This window comes from Alosa pseudoharengus, unplaced genomic scaffold (assembly GCF_046254945.1).
Source record: "Alosa pseudoharengus isolate Yale_2024_CS ecotype anadromous, Long Island Sound unplaced genomic scaffold, YU_APseudo_1.1 YU_APseudo_1.1_scf_35, whole genome shotgun sequence".
In the NCBI taxonomy this organism is placed as follows: Eukaryota; Metazoa; Chordata; class Actinopteri; order Clupeiformes; family Clupeidae; genus Alosa; species Alosa pseudoharengus.
Window position 1 is genome coordinate 170,052 of NW_027468743.1, and position 18,043 is coordinate 188,094.

Sequence of the window (18,043 nt, forward strand, 5' to 3'; positions counted from 1 at the left end):
TGAGTCATGTACTAACTTGCTTTAACTATTTCTCTACATATTATACCCAGCAAAAGTCGTCTGTGCCAGTGTGCATCCTAACAATAATTTGTTTATGTTTTAATACAAAGCCGTTTTAATGAACTACAAATTCGGCGCCATTGTTATAAAGCAGCGTTGAAATGAACGCTACACGTCATGGGGCATGTAGTCTAATTACAGAAATAGCTATAATTTCAAAATTACAAAAATATTTGTATATATAACATGAGAAACATGCTTGAATTATTAAGATGTATCACCTGCTTGACTATAAAGTCAAAAGCTTGCAACATTTGTAATATTTTTAAATACATGTTATTTTCCCATTTTTGCACATGAGGTAGCCTACATATATCATTGCATATATCAGATAAAAGCACAATATAGATGTTATGAGGTGCTTGGTTTGATCCATGAACTTGTGTGCATCCAAAATCTCTTATTGCAAAATCCTTAGAGAAGCTGATTAAAGCTGAGCTCCTAATCAAGGTGCAACCTCTCTTGGATCCTTCCCAGTTTGCCTATAGGGCCAAGAGGGGGGTGCAGGATGCTACCATCACTCTACTAAGTCTTCTCTATAAACACCTGGAGGAAAGTGGGAATCATGCAAGGTTGCTCTTTGTAGATTTCTCCTCGGCATTTAACACCATCCAACCCCACCTACTGATTGAGAAACTACTGAACAACTTTAGCCTTGACCCAAGCCTGATTGGTTGGCTACTTGATTTCCTCACGCAGAGTTCAGAGAGTGAGGGTAAATAAAGTGCTGTCCAGTGGCCTAACATCATCCACAGGCTCACCTCAGGGGTGTGTTCTCTCCCCCCTGTTGTACATACTGTACAACAATGACTGCCGCAGCCAGTATGACAACAGGCACATTCTAAAATTTGCAGATGACTCTGTAATTGTCAGTCTCCTGAATTCCCATGAGAATGAGCATGGCCCTGTTATCAATGAATTTGTGTCATGGTGTGAAGATGCTTTTTTGCATCTGAACATCAGTAAAACCAAGGACATGTCCATAGATTTCAGACGCCTTCCCCCTGTTCCAAAGCACAGTGTCATCAACGATCAAGATGTTGAAATTGTATCATCTTACAAGTACCTAGGCACCTTGATTGATGACCGGCTTAAGTTCGACCTGAACACCACCTCGGTGTGCAAGAGAGGGCAACAAAGACTCTCTGCACTTAGGAAACTGGCTAAGTTTCAGGTGGACAAAACATTGATGGCATTGTTTTACAAAGCTTTTATTGAGTCAATCCTCACATTCTCCATTATCTGCTGGTATGGAAATGTCACCATCAGAGACAAAAATGCACTTTCCAAGATAGTAAATGTGGCCAGTAAGATAGTGGGAGTGAAGTTTGTTAGTCTCACCGAATATTTTAATAAGCAGGTGTTCAACAAAGCGATACAAATATATCAAGACACAAGAATACAACCCTGTATTCTGAATACGTGCTGCTGCCACCTGGCTTGCGTTTGTTGGCATCCTATTGCTTTTAACCATAGGTACAAAAATTCCTTCATCCCCTTTTCTATTCAAGTACTGAATGTACACAACAGGAAAAGATAGATTTGTCCATTTAGTGACCCCCCCCCCATATTCATTCACTTCCTCCTCTTATATCTAACTTATTTAATTAAGTTTTATCTTGGTTTTACTGACTTTTTAGGCATTGTCAGACCTATTTATGTCGTGTGGTATGTGATCCTGTCTGCAATCAAATTGCCCATTTGGGACAAAGAAATAAATTGAACTTGAAAACTGTCAAAAAATGCAGCCGAATAGCTGTGTGGATGGTACTTTGCAGGGCTGTCGCGTAGGTCAAAACTGACCAGCAGAACTGACCATGTCATGCAAATTATGTTTATTTCATATCAAAACACTTGCATCAGATAAAAGCACAATATAGATGTTATGAGGTGCTTGGTGTACTCAAGTAAATGTACTCCGTTACTGTCTGGCTCTGACTGCGCTGTAGTAGAATTTGCTATATGCACATGATGGGAATGCTCTATGTGTCTCTGCTGTCTTTGAAATGGCAGGTTATCTTTTGTGTGTATTCCTGTTTTGCTTTACTGATGCTAGGGGAAAGTTTGGCTCTCGTTGTTCTCAGATCAGTTTCATCCTTGGCTCTGAAGGCGTTCTCGGCAGCCTATGGACATCTCCTGTCATGTCTTCCAGTTAGCCGGGTCTTTGTGTGTGTCACATCATCGATGCACTTACTGATGTAAGAAGTAACAGGAGCTCCCATGCCACAAGGCACCTGGACCCTCTAGACCACAGTCAAAAACAACAGCAAGTATACTACAATAGCAACAATGACTTAAAACAAATATCAAAAGCAGTAATTACTCTGTGGCACTTTTAAATGTTTAGTGAATGAAAGTTCTTCTGCCAGTTTGTCCTAACAACTGCAATACAAGAAGTAGTGGGAGACAAGCTAACAACACACAACACGGTGATTCTGTTGAGAAAACAGGGTGGTAAAACATGTGTGATACTTCCTATTCAATATGGCAACTAGTAGTCTTTATTAACTTATATTATATAAAAAAATACAAAAGAACAACACTCAGCTAAAATATTTGTTGACTGTTGAGTGAGTGAGTGAGTGAGTGAGTGTGTGTGTGTGTGTGTGTAGATCTTTATCTTGCAGGCTCCCAGGTTGGCAGACAGGTTTTCCCGCTGAGAAAAAAGGGGGAAGATGGTTAGTGAAAAAGACTGTAACCTGTATTCCAGTTTGATTAGATATTCTAGTGGAGGGATGTTTAGATTAACCAATGTCATAATAGTGTTACAACTAATAAAATATCTGAATACTCCACAGTATGGAAATAAAAAAAACTGGGCCCTGACATTCTGAATTGACAAAAGTTACATTATCAACATCTCAGGTTAGTACATTTACAAGTTCAGAGTGCAAATGAATAAAAAATAGTTTATAGCTCACACTCACCCCAGACAACACTCTACTACCAATTGCCATAAAACCCTACTGTTCATACTTGAATTTCCCCTTGGGGATCAATAAAGTATCTTTCTATCCATCTAAAACATCAGGTACACAGGAGTGTTACAATATAAACTGATTTACGGTATATATGTTTACATGTAGCCTGCAGTACCGGTATATAACTAAATTATAGCATAGACTATAATAACTAAATCTGGTACATTTACATGTCCTACAGTATATGTATGGCTGCTGGAACAACGTAATTTCCCTTTGTGTAATTGTGAGTATCTGGTGTAAAAGATAACCAACTCACCACATTTTGGAAGGCACCCAATCTATTAGGATCTCCATCTTCCCCTGTGGCAGGCAAACAAAGACATAAAAAAAAAGTGTCTTGCTTAAAAAGATAACATTGCACTCAACTTAACATTCAAATTTTAACACTTCACATCAGTGACTATCAGCGTTTTGTAGACACGTAACACTTTTTATGATGTTCAGTTAATATCTCCTCATGGTCCACTCACTTTACATTCCCTATACGAGCTGTAAAACATCCTGGTCAATTTACACAGTCCCATAAACTGGAACATAGAGTAACTGCAGACAAACATTCTGGGGTTGGTAGCATCTCTAACAATACTAAAACATGCCATGAATATTTTTCAGAGAATACTTTATATTATATTTATATATAATATAGGGGTGAGTTATCTCTGGCGTGTCTTGTTCGGGATTTTGAACATAAACACAAAGATGAACAAACGCAATATCTGGTACGATTACTGATACTGACAGTTACTGATCACTGATTTCAATTATTCCGCAGTGCCATTATACATTTTTAAAAGTGATCAAAAAGTACTGTTACATCATCCATTGTTTTATTTTCAATTTTGTGTATGGAAATAACCTTTGTCTTTCTCTTTTTTAGTACTCTTCTGTACTGCTGCTTGTACATAGGGCTGTTGTGGGGGCACTCTTGTTCTTCACTTCCTTTTCTAGAAACTGTTTGACATAAGCAAATAGTAGAATGTTAATCAAAATGTTAACATACATACAGAACACAAATAACAAGCATATCATATAATTCATCATACAGTGTACAGATTAGGGCCTGTATCTTACATTCTCCGCAACTGACTTTCTTCCCTAACGCAATTACCATTGCTAATCTACACTTGGTGGAAAGCCACATTTTCTGACATGAAGATGGCCTCCTCTCATTGACCCGGCAAATTGTTTGGATCGGTCAGCGCTTTCTTTCCTGAAAGAATACAAGCAACACAAACAATACACAATGTACAATAAGGTCAAATGTGAAATGTAGGAGTGATGTCATGATATTTTTCTGTACATTTTGTTATTTGATGTCATCTAATTTTCAGTGTCCCACATTTTTCAGAATTGGGGTTGTATAGAGACGTTATGTAATGTATAGAAAATGTGGAATCACCTTTAACCATTAAGGTGAAAATGTCCTTAATGTTATTGAGGCATTTACTTTCCCCCCCACTTAAAGGAGAATTCCGGTGTGATTTTGACCTAAAGTGTTCTGAAACATGATACCGAGTGTGAACGTATGTCATATAGCTCATCTCGGCTTGTCCCCTGCACTCCGAAATCTGGCGCTAGTTAGCCAATGCTACCAAGAGGCGGTCAATGTTGGTGGCTCGGGCATCGGCATAGCCATGCAAATAAATCACTGTTTTACACCATTTACAAGGCTCAACGTATCTCCACACTTCATTGGTATACTTCCCAAGGCCCTGACATTTGAAACGAGACATTGAGAACTTTGAAAAAGCACTGGTAGTTTACTTACAAGACGATTTATACAGACAGTATCTTCAGGAAGTTTAGAGCTTGCAGCCATCTTGAATTTAGTCACGATAAGTCGAGTGACGAGCAGGAGCGAAACTACAGCTGATAAGTCACGTGAATACTCGCTTTAGTTGTTGACTGGAGTTAGTGGGCTAGCTAGGCTATTGCAAGGATGTCGGATGATGAAGCTACGGAGTTTTATGAAGACTTTGAAGACGAGGAGGAAACATTTGAGTATAATGGGCGTCCTTATTTATTTGAGCCTGAATACGGAGGAAGAGCTGCGTGAGCGCCGTGAAAGGAGAGAGATTGAGAGACAGCGTGCGGAGCAAGCAGCTGCAAGCACAGCCACAACACAGCCTCGTATCACGGGGAAATGGTGGTGTTCCTGCCGGTGCTGTGAGATAATGCCTACCGATATGGAGTGTTTTTGTTGCAAAGAGTGGGACCTTTTGCACCATCGCACTCAAGACGCACGCTGCGTGACATTAGCGCAAGGCTTTTCTTCCCTTCTGGACTTGTGGGTATTGGAAGCCTTTTTCCATGTCCCAAAATTAAACTGGACACGAAGACCCACGCCGGAGGGGCAAGATGGACATTTATCTACTGAGTAAGTACTCTACACACTTGGGTTTTATTGCTTTTGATCAATCCAATAGTTACTGTATTTGTAGTTTTAATTGGCAGCTAAAGTTACTTGATTATGATAATGATATGATAACAATGATATTGACCGAAGTGTATTCACCTTTCCTTGCCTCTCCCTCCCCCATCATCGCCTCGACCCTCCCCCTACCTCCCAGACAGTGCAGACTTGTGGCTTACCGGGTTTTCCTTGAGTGGGTGCTTCAAGGAGAGAAACTGGGACGAGGGGAAAGACAAGTTCTGCCAAGCTGTGTGGTTACAGCAATAAGAAAAAAATACCCCTCTACCAGTGGAGTATACCATGGATTCCAGGAGGCAGAAGACGCTTCCAGGATCATCTAGTTACCAATTACTAAAATGTGTTACTTTGTTGATATTATTTGTATTGCAATGTGAGGGGGTAATAATATTGTTCATACTCATTTGAAATAACAACAATATAAAATCAACACATTTTGTTTGTTTTCATTCCAAACTACAATATTTATTTATAGACAAACAACAAAGATGTAGACAGCATCATAGAACATGAAATAAACACAAAAGGAAAAACAAACTATGTACATTATAAATAAAAAATGCAAAGAAAACGATACTCTAAAAGAACAAAAGAAATGTCACTACAAGTCAGAGTTGCTTGAACCGCGACAGCCTTTGGGCCACCAACTCAGACGGGTCTGGCCTCGGCACTGGTGCTATGTTTTGCAACAACCTTCTTGGGCGAGGAGGAGGACGGGGCCAAGGTTCCAGGCTTTTCTCCTCCCTCAACTTCAAGACGTCCTTCATCAGGTCTTTTCGAAAGTCCTGAGAGGTGGGCTCATACACTGGCTTAGCCACCCACTGCTGTGTCGTCTTTGTGTACATGTACTTGTACTGCGGTTTTCCTATCCCACAGACAAAAGTAAAAATAAGTTGTTGATTATGTAGGCTACTATAACACTGTTTAGCTATGTGTGCCATGGTAAAATAAGTCCGAAATCAAGTTAGTTATTCTACTAATTACTGTACTGTTCAGAACACACAAAATTTGGAGACAAAGCCGCTTCCTTACCCTCAAGCGTTGTTTTTTGTTCCCTTCCAATATTGATATTGTGATCTATGATGGCCAATTCTGTGCGGGCTCTCATCGAGTCGTATGTAAAGTGAAGCCGCTTTGGTGCGTACTTCAGGGTGACGTTGTGAAAGACTTCAAGAGATCCTGCAAAATATGTCCAATTGAAATATATCAATCAATATCAGTCATGTAAAGTGATAATAGCTGGTGTTGAAAAGTTAAGATGTATAAGGAATGCTGACTGAGGTTACAAAGGATAACAGTGTGACTAGATAATAAACAGCTGTTCACTTCCTCTTTTTAATAACAAAGATAATGCAATTCTAAGAAACTCATTTCAATGACTGTGAAGGCATACCTGTGTGCTTGAACAGAGCCATCTGTCTCAGGTCACGCAGGAGGTTTTTTTCCTCAACCAACTCTGTGAGAGCACGGAAAGCTGGGGAGTCATGTTCCAGCCACTTTTTCTTCTCCTGATCCTCCTCTGAGAGAGGTGGATGAGCACATTGGTACTCCCGCCCATTCTCTTCCCATCTGTGGATGCCACGAATATGGTGAAGAACAGATGTCCACCGTCGCACACACTCCTGAAAAACCACATAAAATACAACCCTTAGAAATTATGGAGAATACTTTTGTGAGTTCATGTGTCAACACGGTCTTGGGTTATACATGTTTTAACTAAAATATTTTTCCTAATGTGGGTCATAAAATAATGATTCATAATTTCATGGTTACCTGTTCATCACCATGGCTGGAATTGCATGCCCAGTATAGGTGATTGCTGATAGACCTCAGCCATGGTCGAAGCTCTCTGTAATTTTTTTTATTAGAGACAGACACCAGTTTCTTCTTGAGACCTATGGAGAGTTCAAAAACAATATGAGCTTCCATTTCACCAGCAACAACCAGTCAAACACGTGTGGATATCTAGTAAATATGATGCATACTCTTGTTCACATGCCAAGGGTCATATTCGTGACGAATGTTGCCATAGCTTTCCCTCATTAGTTTCCTTATTGATGGCGATCTGTCGGTCGCCATCACCCCAATGTCCAGCCCGAGATCGAGGAGGTGATTTAGGCCTCTCTGAAAGCCCATTGCCTCCATTGCCACCGAACTCGATGCTTCTGTAACCTAATAACATAGTAAAAATACCAGTTTGTTATTTCACAGGGCATGTGCATGTACATAGTCCCAACTCATTGCCTTGACAGCAACTGTATGCTTATTTCACATAACAACAACAGGCATCTATGCTTGTTTACCTGTACAAGTTCAAAATGAAGAATTTCTTTTGTTGCATCACCTTGAAATTAATAGGTGCTGTACTTGCAGCTGTAGCCTTTTGGAAAAACAAACATGTCTGTGATTTTGAAAAAAAAAGGAATTGTGTATATTTGAAAGTCAACCAAAATCTGATGAATAACAATGCTTACCAGGGCTATCACACCTCGCATCACCACACATTTCCAGTTTTTCCCCCGAAGCAGAAAGTTGAGAAATCCTCTCCAGAATTTTTTGTTGTTGTCCCTTGTATGCATGATTGATTACAGGGATGAGGTATTTCGATTGAATGGCGTAAAACTGAGTCTTGCCTGGTAGCTGCAGGTTGATCAGGTCTGCCCAATCTTTGATGTCCGAGTAGGTGGCTCCGGTGAAAAATGTTGCAGCACATGCCAAGAGGTTGTTGCGGCCCATATTCCTTTGGTCAGTGCATGATGCCCATTCCCCGGTGTGTCCCTTCAAACACGTCCAGTGTATTCGGATCTGGCTGGCACGTGTGGCTACTCGTTTTTCCTCAATGGCCACACCACACTGAGCGCATGTTCTAAAAAGCTCCATCAGCTTGGCCTCATCGACTAGCCACTTTCTTCCTGCCCATCCATTTGTGCTGCCAGAGCTGGAGACAGAGTCAGAGCTTGGGCTGGATGAGGTGGTGTCACTCAGGGGCACAAAACTGGTGTCTTTAGGGTCCAAATCCATTTCCCCAAAACTAATGCTCATATCTTGCACAGATGTGTCTGAAGCACCTGCAGCTCCTTCCTCTACATCTTCCTGTTGATCAAAGGACAGATGAATAATGTCATTGTTGGAAAAGATTACACATTTACTTCTAAATGGAGCATCAGTGTAGCACATTATCACCAGAACCATATATGAAATTAAAAATTCAACTCACTGATTGTGTCACACCACTGGCTTCCCTCGAGGGACTCCACAATGAGGGGGGTGTTTCAGTCCTTTCCTTCAAATGTATAAAAAAATGACATTCAGTGGTGACCAAGGTGTTGCAGACATTACAGTGTAAAGTAGTAGTAGTAGTAGCACCCCCATACTATGCTCCTATGGGGAGCCTCAGCAACATAGGCACATAAACACATGGAAGACAACAGGGGGGGTGGAGGTGGCCCAGTAGTCAATCAGCCATCCTTTCCTGCAGCCATGGTCAGCGCTGTTCCAGACCCGCTTGTCAGACTAGGAGTAAGAAGCGGCGAAGGCATGGGTGTGTGTGTGTGTGTGTGTGTGTGTGTATGTATGTGTATAGAGTTCATAGTCTGTTTGCAGGTGGGGTGAAGGGATACAAAGAATGTCTCATTGCAGTTATCTTCTGGGGGGCCAGTGCTGGATAAGGGGAGCCAAAAAGTAGATACTATTCTAGACTATTCTATGGTCCATGTGAACTGCGGCTGACTGTCAACACAATACATGGCTTACCTGTGGGTATTGCCATGATGCGGGTCGTGGAGTGTATTGTCCAGATGATGATGGCCTAGTAGTTCGTGGCCTTACTGAGGGCTGTTGTGTCACACCACTGGCTTCCCTTGAGGGACTCAACAATGATGGGGGTGTTTCAGTCCTTTCCTTCAAATTGATAAAAAAAATTACACATTGATACTTCAATGGTGACCAAGGTGTTACAGACATTACAGTGAAATGTGAACACTGACTGTCAACACAATACGTGACTTACCTGTGGGTATTGCCATGATGCAGGTCGTGCAGTGTATTGTCCAGATGCTGATGGCCTAGTTCGTGGCCTTACTGATGGCTGTTTGGGGCTTGAAATGGTAAAACTGAGGCCAGTGGACCAATCAGACCTCCTGTGTTGCAGTTGTCTATGGGGTTTTTTAGGCGTGGACTGGGGGGCAGCAGCCATTTCAGAGGGATACATTGCCGGGTCCTCAGAGGTACTGGTCTAAGAAAATACATACACACAAAATAAGTTTATTTATTCATTGGTTTATAGGACACTTAGATGCACACAGCAGCACATCTGTTTTGCAATCAATCCAAAGTGGCCCCACTCTGTTCATTGACCATCACTTGCTACTTTTAGGTACTCTAACTACCTGGAAAGTTCTAACACTTCAAACTGTGAGGAATGTACTCCCCAACACCCCCCGCTAATACTTTACACCATTACGCCTAACAATGCAACTGAATGCAGCATAGCAAACCCATCCCCCAAACACCTTAGCGGACCCCAATCACGGTCAGCCAGGTTAGCTTACATGGCAAGTTCTATATTGTATTTATCAAAAATATCAGAACAAACCACACCCCTCCGTCCCTCTCCAGCAACATTTATGATGGTGGGCTAAATAATAAATGTAGCATAATCTGCCTCATTTCTCTTTCCGGAATACAAAACTAGCTGCTACGTGAATTGTTTGCAAACACAATGTTCAGTGCTGCACACGATTTATACATGCTAACATGGTTCACACAATTTACAGTCTAATAACCAAATAAATTCATACCTCCGGAGAAAGTTGTGTCGCTTTCGGAGAAGGTTGTGTCGCTTTCGGGATGGCACATTTCTTCAGACGCATTCGTTGTCGAGGGTTAGAGCCTGTTGTAATGAAGTCGTCTGGATCAAAATGTGCACTACAAACACGGTAATCCTTCTGTTTCAGTATATGGATAGGTGTCTCGACATCGACAACAAGCCACTGCTTCCAAGTTGACTCGTGTAGAGGTAGCCTGTGAAAACTTTCTGGAACATAGCATCTCCTTGCCGCAACCTGGAAAAGCACAAGCGCGAACCATTCTGTCTTCTGTTCCTTTTCTCTTATCCTTCGTAATGCCAGCTGAAGCTGCAGTCAGTAGGCTATGTAGTATGCACACATGCCGGCCGGCCACTCCTCCTTCTTCACGTGTAGCCTACAGCACGTCTTCCGTCAACAACATTATGCAAGATTCACGACACTGAGTACTAAAACATTTTGAGCTAAGTTTATGCCATTTGTTGTAAGGTGCTCTTCGTTGTCATGTACATCGTCAATACATATTTTAAGCAGCAACTGGAATCCATGCATTTCCACAGAATTATTTTTGCAATCTGATCCATATCCTGTTCATTCGTGCTCGTCGCTCGACTTATCGTGACTAAATTCAAGATGGCTGCAAGCTCTAAACTTCCTGAAGATACTGTCTGTATAAATCGTCTTGTAAGTAAACTACCAGTGCTTTTTCAAAGTTCTCAATGTCTCGTTTCAAATGTCAGGGCCTTGGGAAGTATACCAATGAAGTGTGGAGATACGTTGAGCCTTGTAAATGGTGTAAAACAGTGATTTATTTGCATGGCTATGCCGATGCCCGAGCCACCAACATTGACCGCCTCTTGGTAGCATTGGCTAACTAGCGCCAGATTTCGGAGTGCAGGGGACAAGCCGAGATGAGCTATATGACATACGTTCACACTCGGTATCATGTTTCAGAACACTTTAGGTCAAAATCACACCGGAATTCTCCTTTAACCTCAGGCCCTGAGGGAGAAGCATTTGTGGGTTTCTCTTTGGGTATTCAAGAAGGAGGACGGGACTCCAGCCCACAGCATTGAGCTTCTCAATCTGAAAAAAAAAAAACCCTGTTACTTTAAAAAAACATTTATAAATTGTGCCAGTGATATATGTTTACGTTTATGTATTTAGCAGACGCTTTTATCCAAAGCAACATACATATAAATTACAACACGCTACGGGCTAGCAGATGCTACGGGAATGCACTAGTTGAGAATGTACTAGTTGAGAATGTACTTGTTGAGAGTGTATGTGGGAAAGGTGTGAAAATATGTGCGTGGGTTTGGTGTGCATGTCTATTTGCATGTGTGCATGATTCATGTATGAACGTGTCACTACAGGAGCATAGTAGAGGTATTACTCATTTTGACACTTCATTCTTAAAGGTTGTATCAGTGATCCTGGCGGATATTGCCTGTGTTTTTGTTATTGTTTATGTTCAAATTTCTTAGCAGACGTTTTTGTCCGATATATAACTCATTTTATATTTTGTCTGAGGACCAAACAAGACACACAAGAGATAACTCAACCTTACCACCAGTATTCATTTTTAAAAAATCCATGCAATGCTTGGTTATTGTTAGTGGTGTACTACCAACCACAATGTTAATGTCCGGTAGACTCCGCGGTTTGTGGTGCATGGGCTGCGTAAAAATACCAGAGTCTTTTTCAGCGCCTAGAATGACAGGAGAGCTAGCCGACCATGAGAAAATATTAGCTGAACATTATAAAAGTGTTTTGTCTTTACAAATCGCTCATCATCGCTGATACAACCTTTAACCTAACATTAGTACTATGGTAATGTAACCAGGGCCTGTGCTAGCCATTTGGGTGCCCAAAGCACAAATGCATGGTGCCACTCTGGTGCCCCCACTATTTTGGATACTTTATATTGTTGGTTGGTTTAATAGGCCTACTGTTGGCAATGAAAAGTCGTAAATCTACTATGGGTCTCCAACGTCGCTCTGTCAGTAGCCTGGCTGCCTGCCCCTTCTGAAGGCTAAAGCAGTAGGCTACCTTTAAACATAATTGTTGCTGAGAGGAATCCCAGCCTACGAATTCAATAACAAAATAAATCATTCATAATTAAAAATTACCTTGATTTAGGCTACTTGGGTATGGCATAAGGCTTGGCTACACACAGTAAGGTTAATGTGCAAAAAATGAATGAAGTGGCTATTGGCTCGCAAATAAACAGCGGATGGAAAACCTGACACAGTTTGAACTAAATTTAAACTGAACATTGAAGCATAAAATACCAATCATATTTGATATTGGCCATGAGTTCCAACATTGAGCAATATAATCAAACAATCCAAAAGTTAATTAGGCATAAATCCAAACTAGACCGAGAATCTTCTGCTTTTGATACCATGCCACTCCAAATGTGTCTCACCATAAAACGCAGGAAAAAATACCTTAGGCCTGTTGTCCATGAAGGCATGCCTGGCAAATTGATATTTTATGAAGATGTAACTGGTTGCTTTGCTTTCATTAATGGTTTAGCTAGTCAAGTTTGCAAGGAAGAGACATAACGTGTGAACAGGCCACAATATCCAGTAGGGACGCGCTCACACAGATGCGGTAGCGGGCAGGAGAACTGTTAGCACAGGCTTTACATAAAATTATTCAACAGAAGCCTTATAAGAAATAAATGCCTGCCTCGAATAAAGGCCTGTGGTTTGCACAACCTAAGTAGCCTAAATAAAAGACCCGCCACAATTTGAGGATTTGCGGCATGATGATTTTCTACGAGCTATATTTTTTTGGTGCCCCCCAGGCACTTGGTGCCCCACGCGCAGTGCATGTTCTGCTTGTGCGGAGCACCGACACTGAATGTAGCACAAATGACTTACCAGAATAATAGCATCATCCATCAGATGGGAGGTCAGTTGATTCTTTTTGGTATTGGCCTCCCAGGTTTCCTTTTTTTCATTGAAGCTTTCTAGTTGTTTTTTTTTTTTAGCCTCAGCTTCTGTGGCTGTGGTGCCGTGCATACTGGGCATATTTTGCACCCATTAAAAATGGATGCAAGACATGCAGGGCATTTTTTTTTTTAACCCTCCCATGACAGGCTGCAAAAAATCAACAAGAAAAGCATACCGGTAATTAGAATTGCTATTGTTTAAAAATACAAATTCCTCAGTTGTTTAGAGAGATTGAACCATTAAACAACATGTTCAGTCTTTCAACTCAGTTGTAATAAAGGCAATCCTGTAATAAACAAGATTTCATCTATTTCAAGACTGATATTTGGGACCAACTCAGGGTATCTAGTATAACACTATGCGATTTGCTGTTCCTACATTAAACGTGGATTGATGATTCGGTGTTCCCCCAATGCCAATTGGATATTTAACAGAATCCGATGCTCTTCAGGTTAACAATAATAAAGTAACAATTTAGTGTCTTTCAAATTTGTGAAAATAAAAATCTTGGAATACTTACTATATGAGAATGAAAGGGTGAGTGTGTGTGTCTGTGTGTGTGTGTGTGAGAGAGAGAGAGAGAGAGAGAGACAAGCATGTATCTCGTAAATTATCTGTAACAAAGACAAAAAACATTATTAGAATGATATTTTATCTCTACATTATTAGCAAAAATGATAGATATGATATGATTACTAGTTACATGTTCTACAAGAATAGAATCTCCTTGACTCTAATCGCCTGACCATCAAATTGCTCAGTAACCATTCATGTTATATTCTACACAAGAATGATTGAAGCACATGCGTACATTGCACACACATAAGATATCATATCCACTTGGCGCCTACTACTACTACTTTTGCATACCCCCCCCCCCCCCCAAAAAAAAAAAAACAACCCCTGCTGATCTGCACCATCTATCTATCATAATATATAAAGCAACAATCGTCTGTGTGTCTGTGGCTCGCTGGGTACTTGTATAAACTTAGCCTTGCCAGACTTATAAACGCTTTAACTTCAAGTAGTAGCATGAACTATACAGGATGAAACCATTTGGCTTAGCTAGCTGCTAATGTGGCATCCAAAAGCCCATGTCTGGTTGCCCAGTTGGCAAGTAGCTGCTACTTCAGAAAGTTAATGTTGAGCCCTGAACACAAAATTTTGCTGGCGCAGAAATTAGGTGGAAGCGTGTTACACATATATGCAAATTGTGCCACATAGCTGGCGATGCCAAAAGTACACGTCCAAATCAATGTAAATAAACCAACAGCAGAGTTCCGAATTAGCTAATCTATCTAGCTAGCAGAGGCTCTGGCTAAGTACGTTGCATTTTATTTTGATGCAACAAAGAATTGTATTATGTCAGTCTCTTTCAAATACAGCTCTTACAGTGGAGTTCGAAATAAACAAATAGGAGGACATAATTGTTTTGGCCAAAACTCAATTTTAGACATGTTAAATGCCTATGCATTTCTCTTGCTTATTAGACCCTTGTACTTACCGCTCGGAATCTCGCCCAGGCAATGGTTTCTGGGATCGTCGCACACAGTGACGCGATGCACAAAATTGCGCCAAAATATCAATAGCAATGAAAAAGTACAGTCTTAATATTTTATATCCTTGCTCAAATTTGTAAAATAATGAGCATAAATCTCCGAATGAAAGAAACTTGGGTATATGTAGCCATTACATTTAAACACATCACTTCCCAGAATGCATCTCTTTGCCAAAGAACTTTATTTCCACCTTAAGCAATATAAACATTTCTGCAGTAGTGTATTACATTTATAACAACTTCATAATCAGTATTGAGACGAAAGAACTAGTGCTATCAGTAAGCTATTCTTTTTAAGTTGACATTCTCTGGGGATACGCTTCTGACATGGGCTTTGTTTACCTAGCAACGGTTACTATGCCTCGCTGAAATGAGAAGTGAGAACGTTTTTATTAAATATCCCACTTAAATGAGGGCATAATTTAAGCCAACGGCAAATATGCAGTCCTGAAACGACTGTAATTATTCAATATCCATGTATCCCAAAGTTATAAAAGTCAGTTGACCGAAATCTGTACTCAGTTGTTGAAACGGGGGATCCGTGTGTGGGCCACGGAATATATTGTCATAACTTGCATTGGAACGAAATCCGTGTGTGTTTCACGGAAATGTCAACTTCCGTTGAGCGAAATCTGCACTCAGTTGTTGAAACAGGGATGGAATGCAACGCCTGACAGGCTAACATTACATAAAAATCGAACTGAATGTATCAAAAGTGTGTTTCCCAATAAGATAACAACATCCGTTGAGCGAAATCTGCACTCAGTTGTTAAACGGGGATCGATCCGTGAAATAGCCACGGAATATATTGTCATTAACTTGCATTGGAACGAAATCCGTGTGTGTTTCACGGAAATGTAACTTCCGTTGAGCGAAATCTGCACTCAGTTGTTGAAACAGGGATGGAATGCAACGCCTGACAGGCTAACATTACACAGACACTAAAAAAGGCAATAAAAATCGAACTGAAAGTATCAAAAGTGTGTTTCCCAATAAGATAACAACGTCCGTTGAACGAAATCTGCACTCAGTTGTTTAAACGGGGATCCGTGAAATAGCCACGGGATATGAGTGTCATTAACTTGCATTGAATCGAAATCCGTGAGAGTTTCACGGAAATTTCAGTGATTCCGTGGGCCCACCACGGATTTTGAGTTAAGCGTCCGTGGATATTTCACGGATTCCCGTGAGACCAGGTTGCAACGATTAGAGTCTCGTGACTGCCGGCTACTGCGTGCGTGCGTGCGTGTGTAGGTCAAAGTCCGCCGATCGAAGCATTCCCCTATTTTGTAAAATAATTTTTTGGGTGTTGCAATGGATATCAATGATTCATATGATTGCCCTCAGTAAAAAAACACAAGAAACAGGAATGCAATCAGTTACAAACACTCAGGTTCTCTGCTTCATAAGATGTCGCCGGCGATCGGGAAGACGCTGAGCAGAGGGCACCGTCGCGTAAAACAACGCGAGACCGCGGAAATGGCCGGACGGTGCTTCAGGCTGGATTCGAACCTGCGATGACATTCTTAAAGTGCTATGTAGCACAGCGCTGCCTTTCCCATGTGTGCTACGGAGACACCATTAATGCAGTGCTCATTATACATGATTAGAGTCTCGTGACTGCCGGCTACTGCGTGCGTGCGTGCGTGTGTAGGTCAAAGTCCGCCGATCGCAGCATTCCCCTATTTTGTAAAATTATTTTTTACTCTCCTGGGTGTTGCAATGGATATCAATGATTCATATGATTGCCCTCAGTAAAAAAACACAAGAAACAGGAATGCAATCAGTTACAAACACTCAGGTTCTCTGCTTCATAAGATGTCGCCGGCGATCGGGAAGACGCTGAGCAGAGGGCACGTCGCGTAAAACAACGCGAGACCGCGGAAATGGCCGGATGGTGCTTCAGGCCTTATTCGAACCTGCAATGCCATTCTTAAAGTGCTATGTAGCACAGCGCTGCCTTTCCCATGTGTGCTACGGAGACGCTGATTAATGTAGTGCTCATTATACATGATTAGAGTCTCGTGACTGCCGGCTACTGCGTGCGTGCGTGCGTAAGTCAAAGTCCGCTGATCGCGGCATTCCCCTATTTTGTAAAATAATTTTTTACTCCTCTGGGTGTTGCAATGGATATCAATGATTCATATGATTGCCCTCAGTAAAAAAACACAAGAAACAGGACGCAAACAGTTACAAACACTCAGGTTCTCTGCTTCATAAGATGTCGCGGGCGATCGGGAAGACGCTGAGCAGAGGGCACCGTCGCGTAAAACAACGTGAGTCCGCGGAAACTGCCGGACGGTGCTTAAGGGCCGGATTCGAACCTGCGATGACATGGTTAAAGTGCTATGTAGCACAGCGCTGCCTTTCCCATGTGTGCTATGGAGACGCTGATTAATGCAGAGCTCATTAGAGTCTCGTGACTGCCGGCTACTGTGTGCGTGCGTGCGTAGGTCAAAGTCCGCCGATCGCAGCATTCCCCTATTTTGTAAAATTATTTTTTACTCCTCTGGGTGTTGCAATGGATATCAATGATTCATATAATTGCCCTCAGTAAAAAAGCACAAGAAACAGGACGCAAACAGTTACAAACTCTGCTTCATAAGATGTCGCGGGCGATCGGGAAGACGCTGAGCAGAGGGCACCGTCGCGTAAAACATCGTGAGACCGCGGAAACGGCCGGACGGTGCTTCAGGCTGGATTCGAACCTGCGATGACATTCTTAAAGTGCTATGTAGCACAGCGCTGCCTTTCCCATGTGTGCTACGGAGACACCATTAATGCAGTGCTCATTATACATGATTAGAGTCTCGTGACTGCCGGCTACTGCGTGCGTGCGTGCGTGTGTAGGTCAAAGTCCGCCGATCGCAGCATTCCCCTATTTTGTAAAATTATTTTTTACTCTCCTGGGTGTTGCAATGGATATCAATGATTCATATGATTGCCCTCAGTAAAAAAACACAAGAAACAGGAATGCAATCAGTTACAAACACTCAGGTTCTCTGCTTCATAAGATGTCGCCGGCGATCGGGAAGACGCTGAGCAGAGGGCACGTCGCGTAAAACAACGCGAGACCGCGGAAATGGCCGGATGGTGCTTCAGGCCTTATTCGAACCTGCAATGCCATTCTTAAAGTGCTATGTAGCACAGCGCTGCCTTTCCCATGTGTGCTACGGAGACGCTGATTAATGTAGTGCTCATTATACATGATTAGAGTCTCGTGACTGCCGGCTACTGCGTGC

At 41.7% G+C, this 18,043-nt stretch overlaps 1 protein-coding gene and 3 long non-coding RNA genes across 6 annotated transcripts; 1 reads left to right on the plus strand and 3 right to left on the minus strand.

The window, feature by feature from the left end:
• Positions 1-1,880: 1,880 nt before the first annotated feature.
• On the minus strand, positions 1,881-4,901 carry LOC143101436 (uncharacterized). Of its 3 annotated transcripts, none has more exons than XR_012982317.1 (5): positions 4,813-4,901; positions 4,153-4,254; positions 3,901-3,995; positions 3,301-3,344; positions 1,881-2,716 (listed from the first exon to the last, which is right to left on the minus strand). It is a non-coding gene; the product is annotated as an uncharacterized LOC143101436 (long non-coding RNA). The 3 variants fall into 3 exon arrangements; XR_012982316.1 differs by having other exon boundaries at positions 4,116-4,254; XR_012982318.1 differs by lacking the exon at positions 4,813-4,901 and adding an exon at positions 4,444-4,512 and having other exon boundaries at positions 4,116-4,254.
• A 377-nt stretch (positions 4,902-5,278) lies between these two features.
• Positions 5,279-5,905, plus strand: LOC143101437 (uncharacterized). Its single transcript, XR_012982319.1, has 2 exons — positions 5,279-5,421; positions 5,615-5,905. It is a non-coding gene; the product is annotated as an uncharacterized LOC143101437 (long non-coding RNA).
• A 975-nt stretch (positions 5,906-6,880) lies between these two features.
• On the minus strand, positions 6,881-10,822 carry LOC143101426 (uncharacterized). The gene is made up of 9 exons (XM_076264723.1): positions 10,275-10,822; positions 9,485-9,709; positions 9,229-9,375; positions 8,693-8,758; positions 7,950-8,568; positions 7,779-7,855; positions 7,461-7,647; positions 7,249-7,370; positions 6,881-7,097 (listed from the first exon to the last, which is right to left on the minus strand). Exons 1-6 carry the CDS (start codon positions 10,344-10,346, stop codon positions 7,827-7,829), a joined length of 1,158 nt encoding a protein of 385 aa, XP_076120838.1. The 5' UTR covers positions 10,347-10,822; the 3' UTR covers positions 6,881-7,097; positions 7,249-7,370; positions 7,461-7,647; positions 7,779-7,826.
• Positions 10,823-10,888: 66 nt separating this feature from the next.
• On the minus strand, positions 10,889-14,085 carry LOC143101427 (uncharacterized). The gene is made up of 3 exons (XR_012982306.1): positions 13,764-14,085; positions 13,172-13,390; positions 10,889-11,366 (listed from the first exon to the last, which is right to left on the minus strand). It is a non-coding gene; the product is annotated as an uncharacterized LOC143101427 (long non-coding RNA).
• Positions 14,086-18,043: the final 3,958 nt, after the last annotated feature.

Coding starts and splice junctions, on each gene's coding strand:
- LOC143101426 (XM_076264723.1), bottom strand. CDS start 10,346: ATGCGTCTGAAGAAATGTGCCATCCCGAAAGCGACACAACCTTCTCCG. Junction 8,569..8,692: donor CCAGTGGTGTGACACAATCA/GTGAGTTGAATT, acceptor TTTGATCAACAG/GAAGATGTAGAGGAAGGAGC. Junction 7,856..7,949: donor TGCGAGGTGTGATAGCCCTG/GTAAGCATTGTT, acceptor TTTTTCCAAAAG/GCTACAGCTGCAAGTACAGC.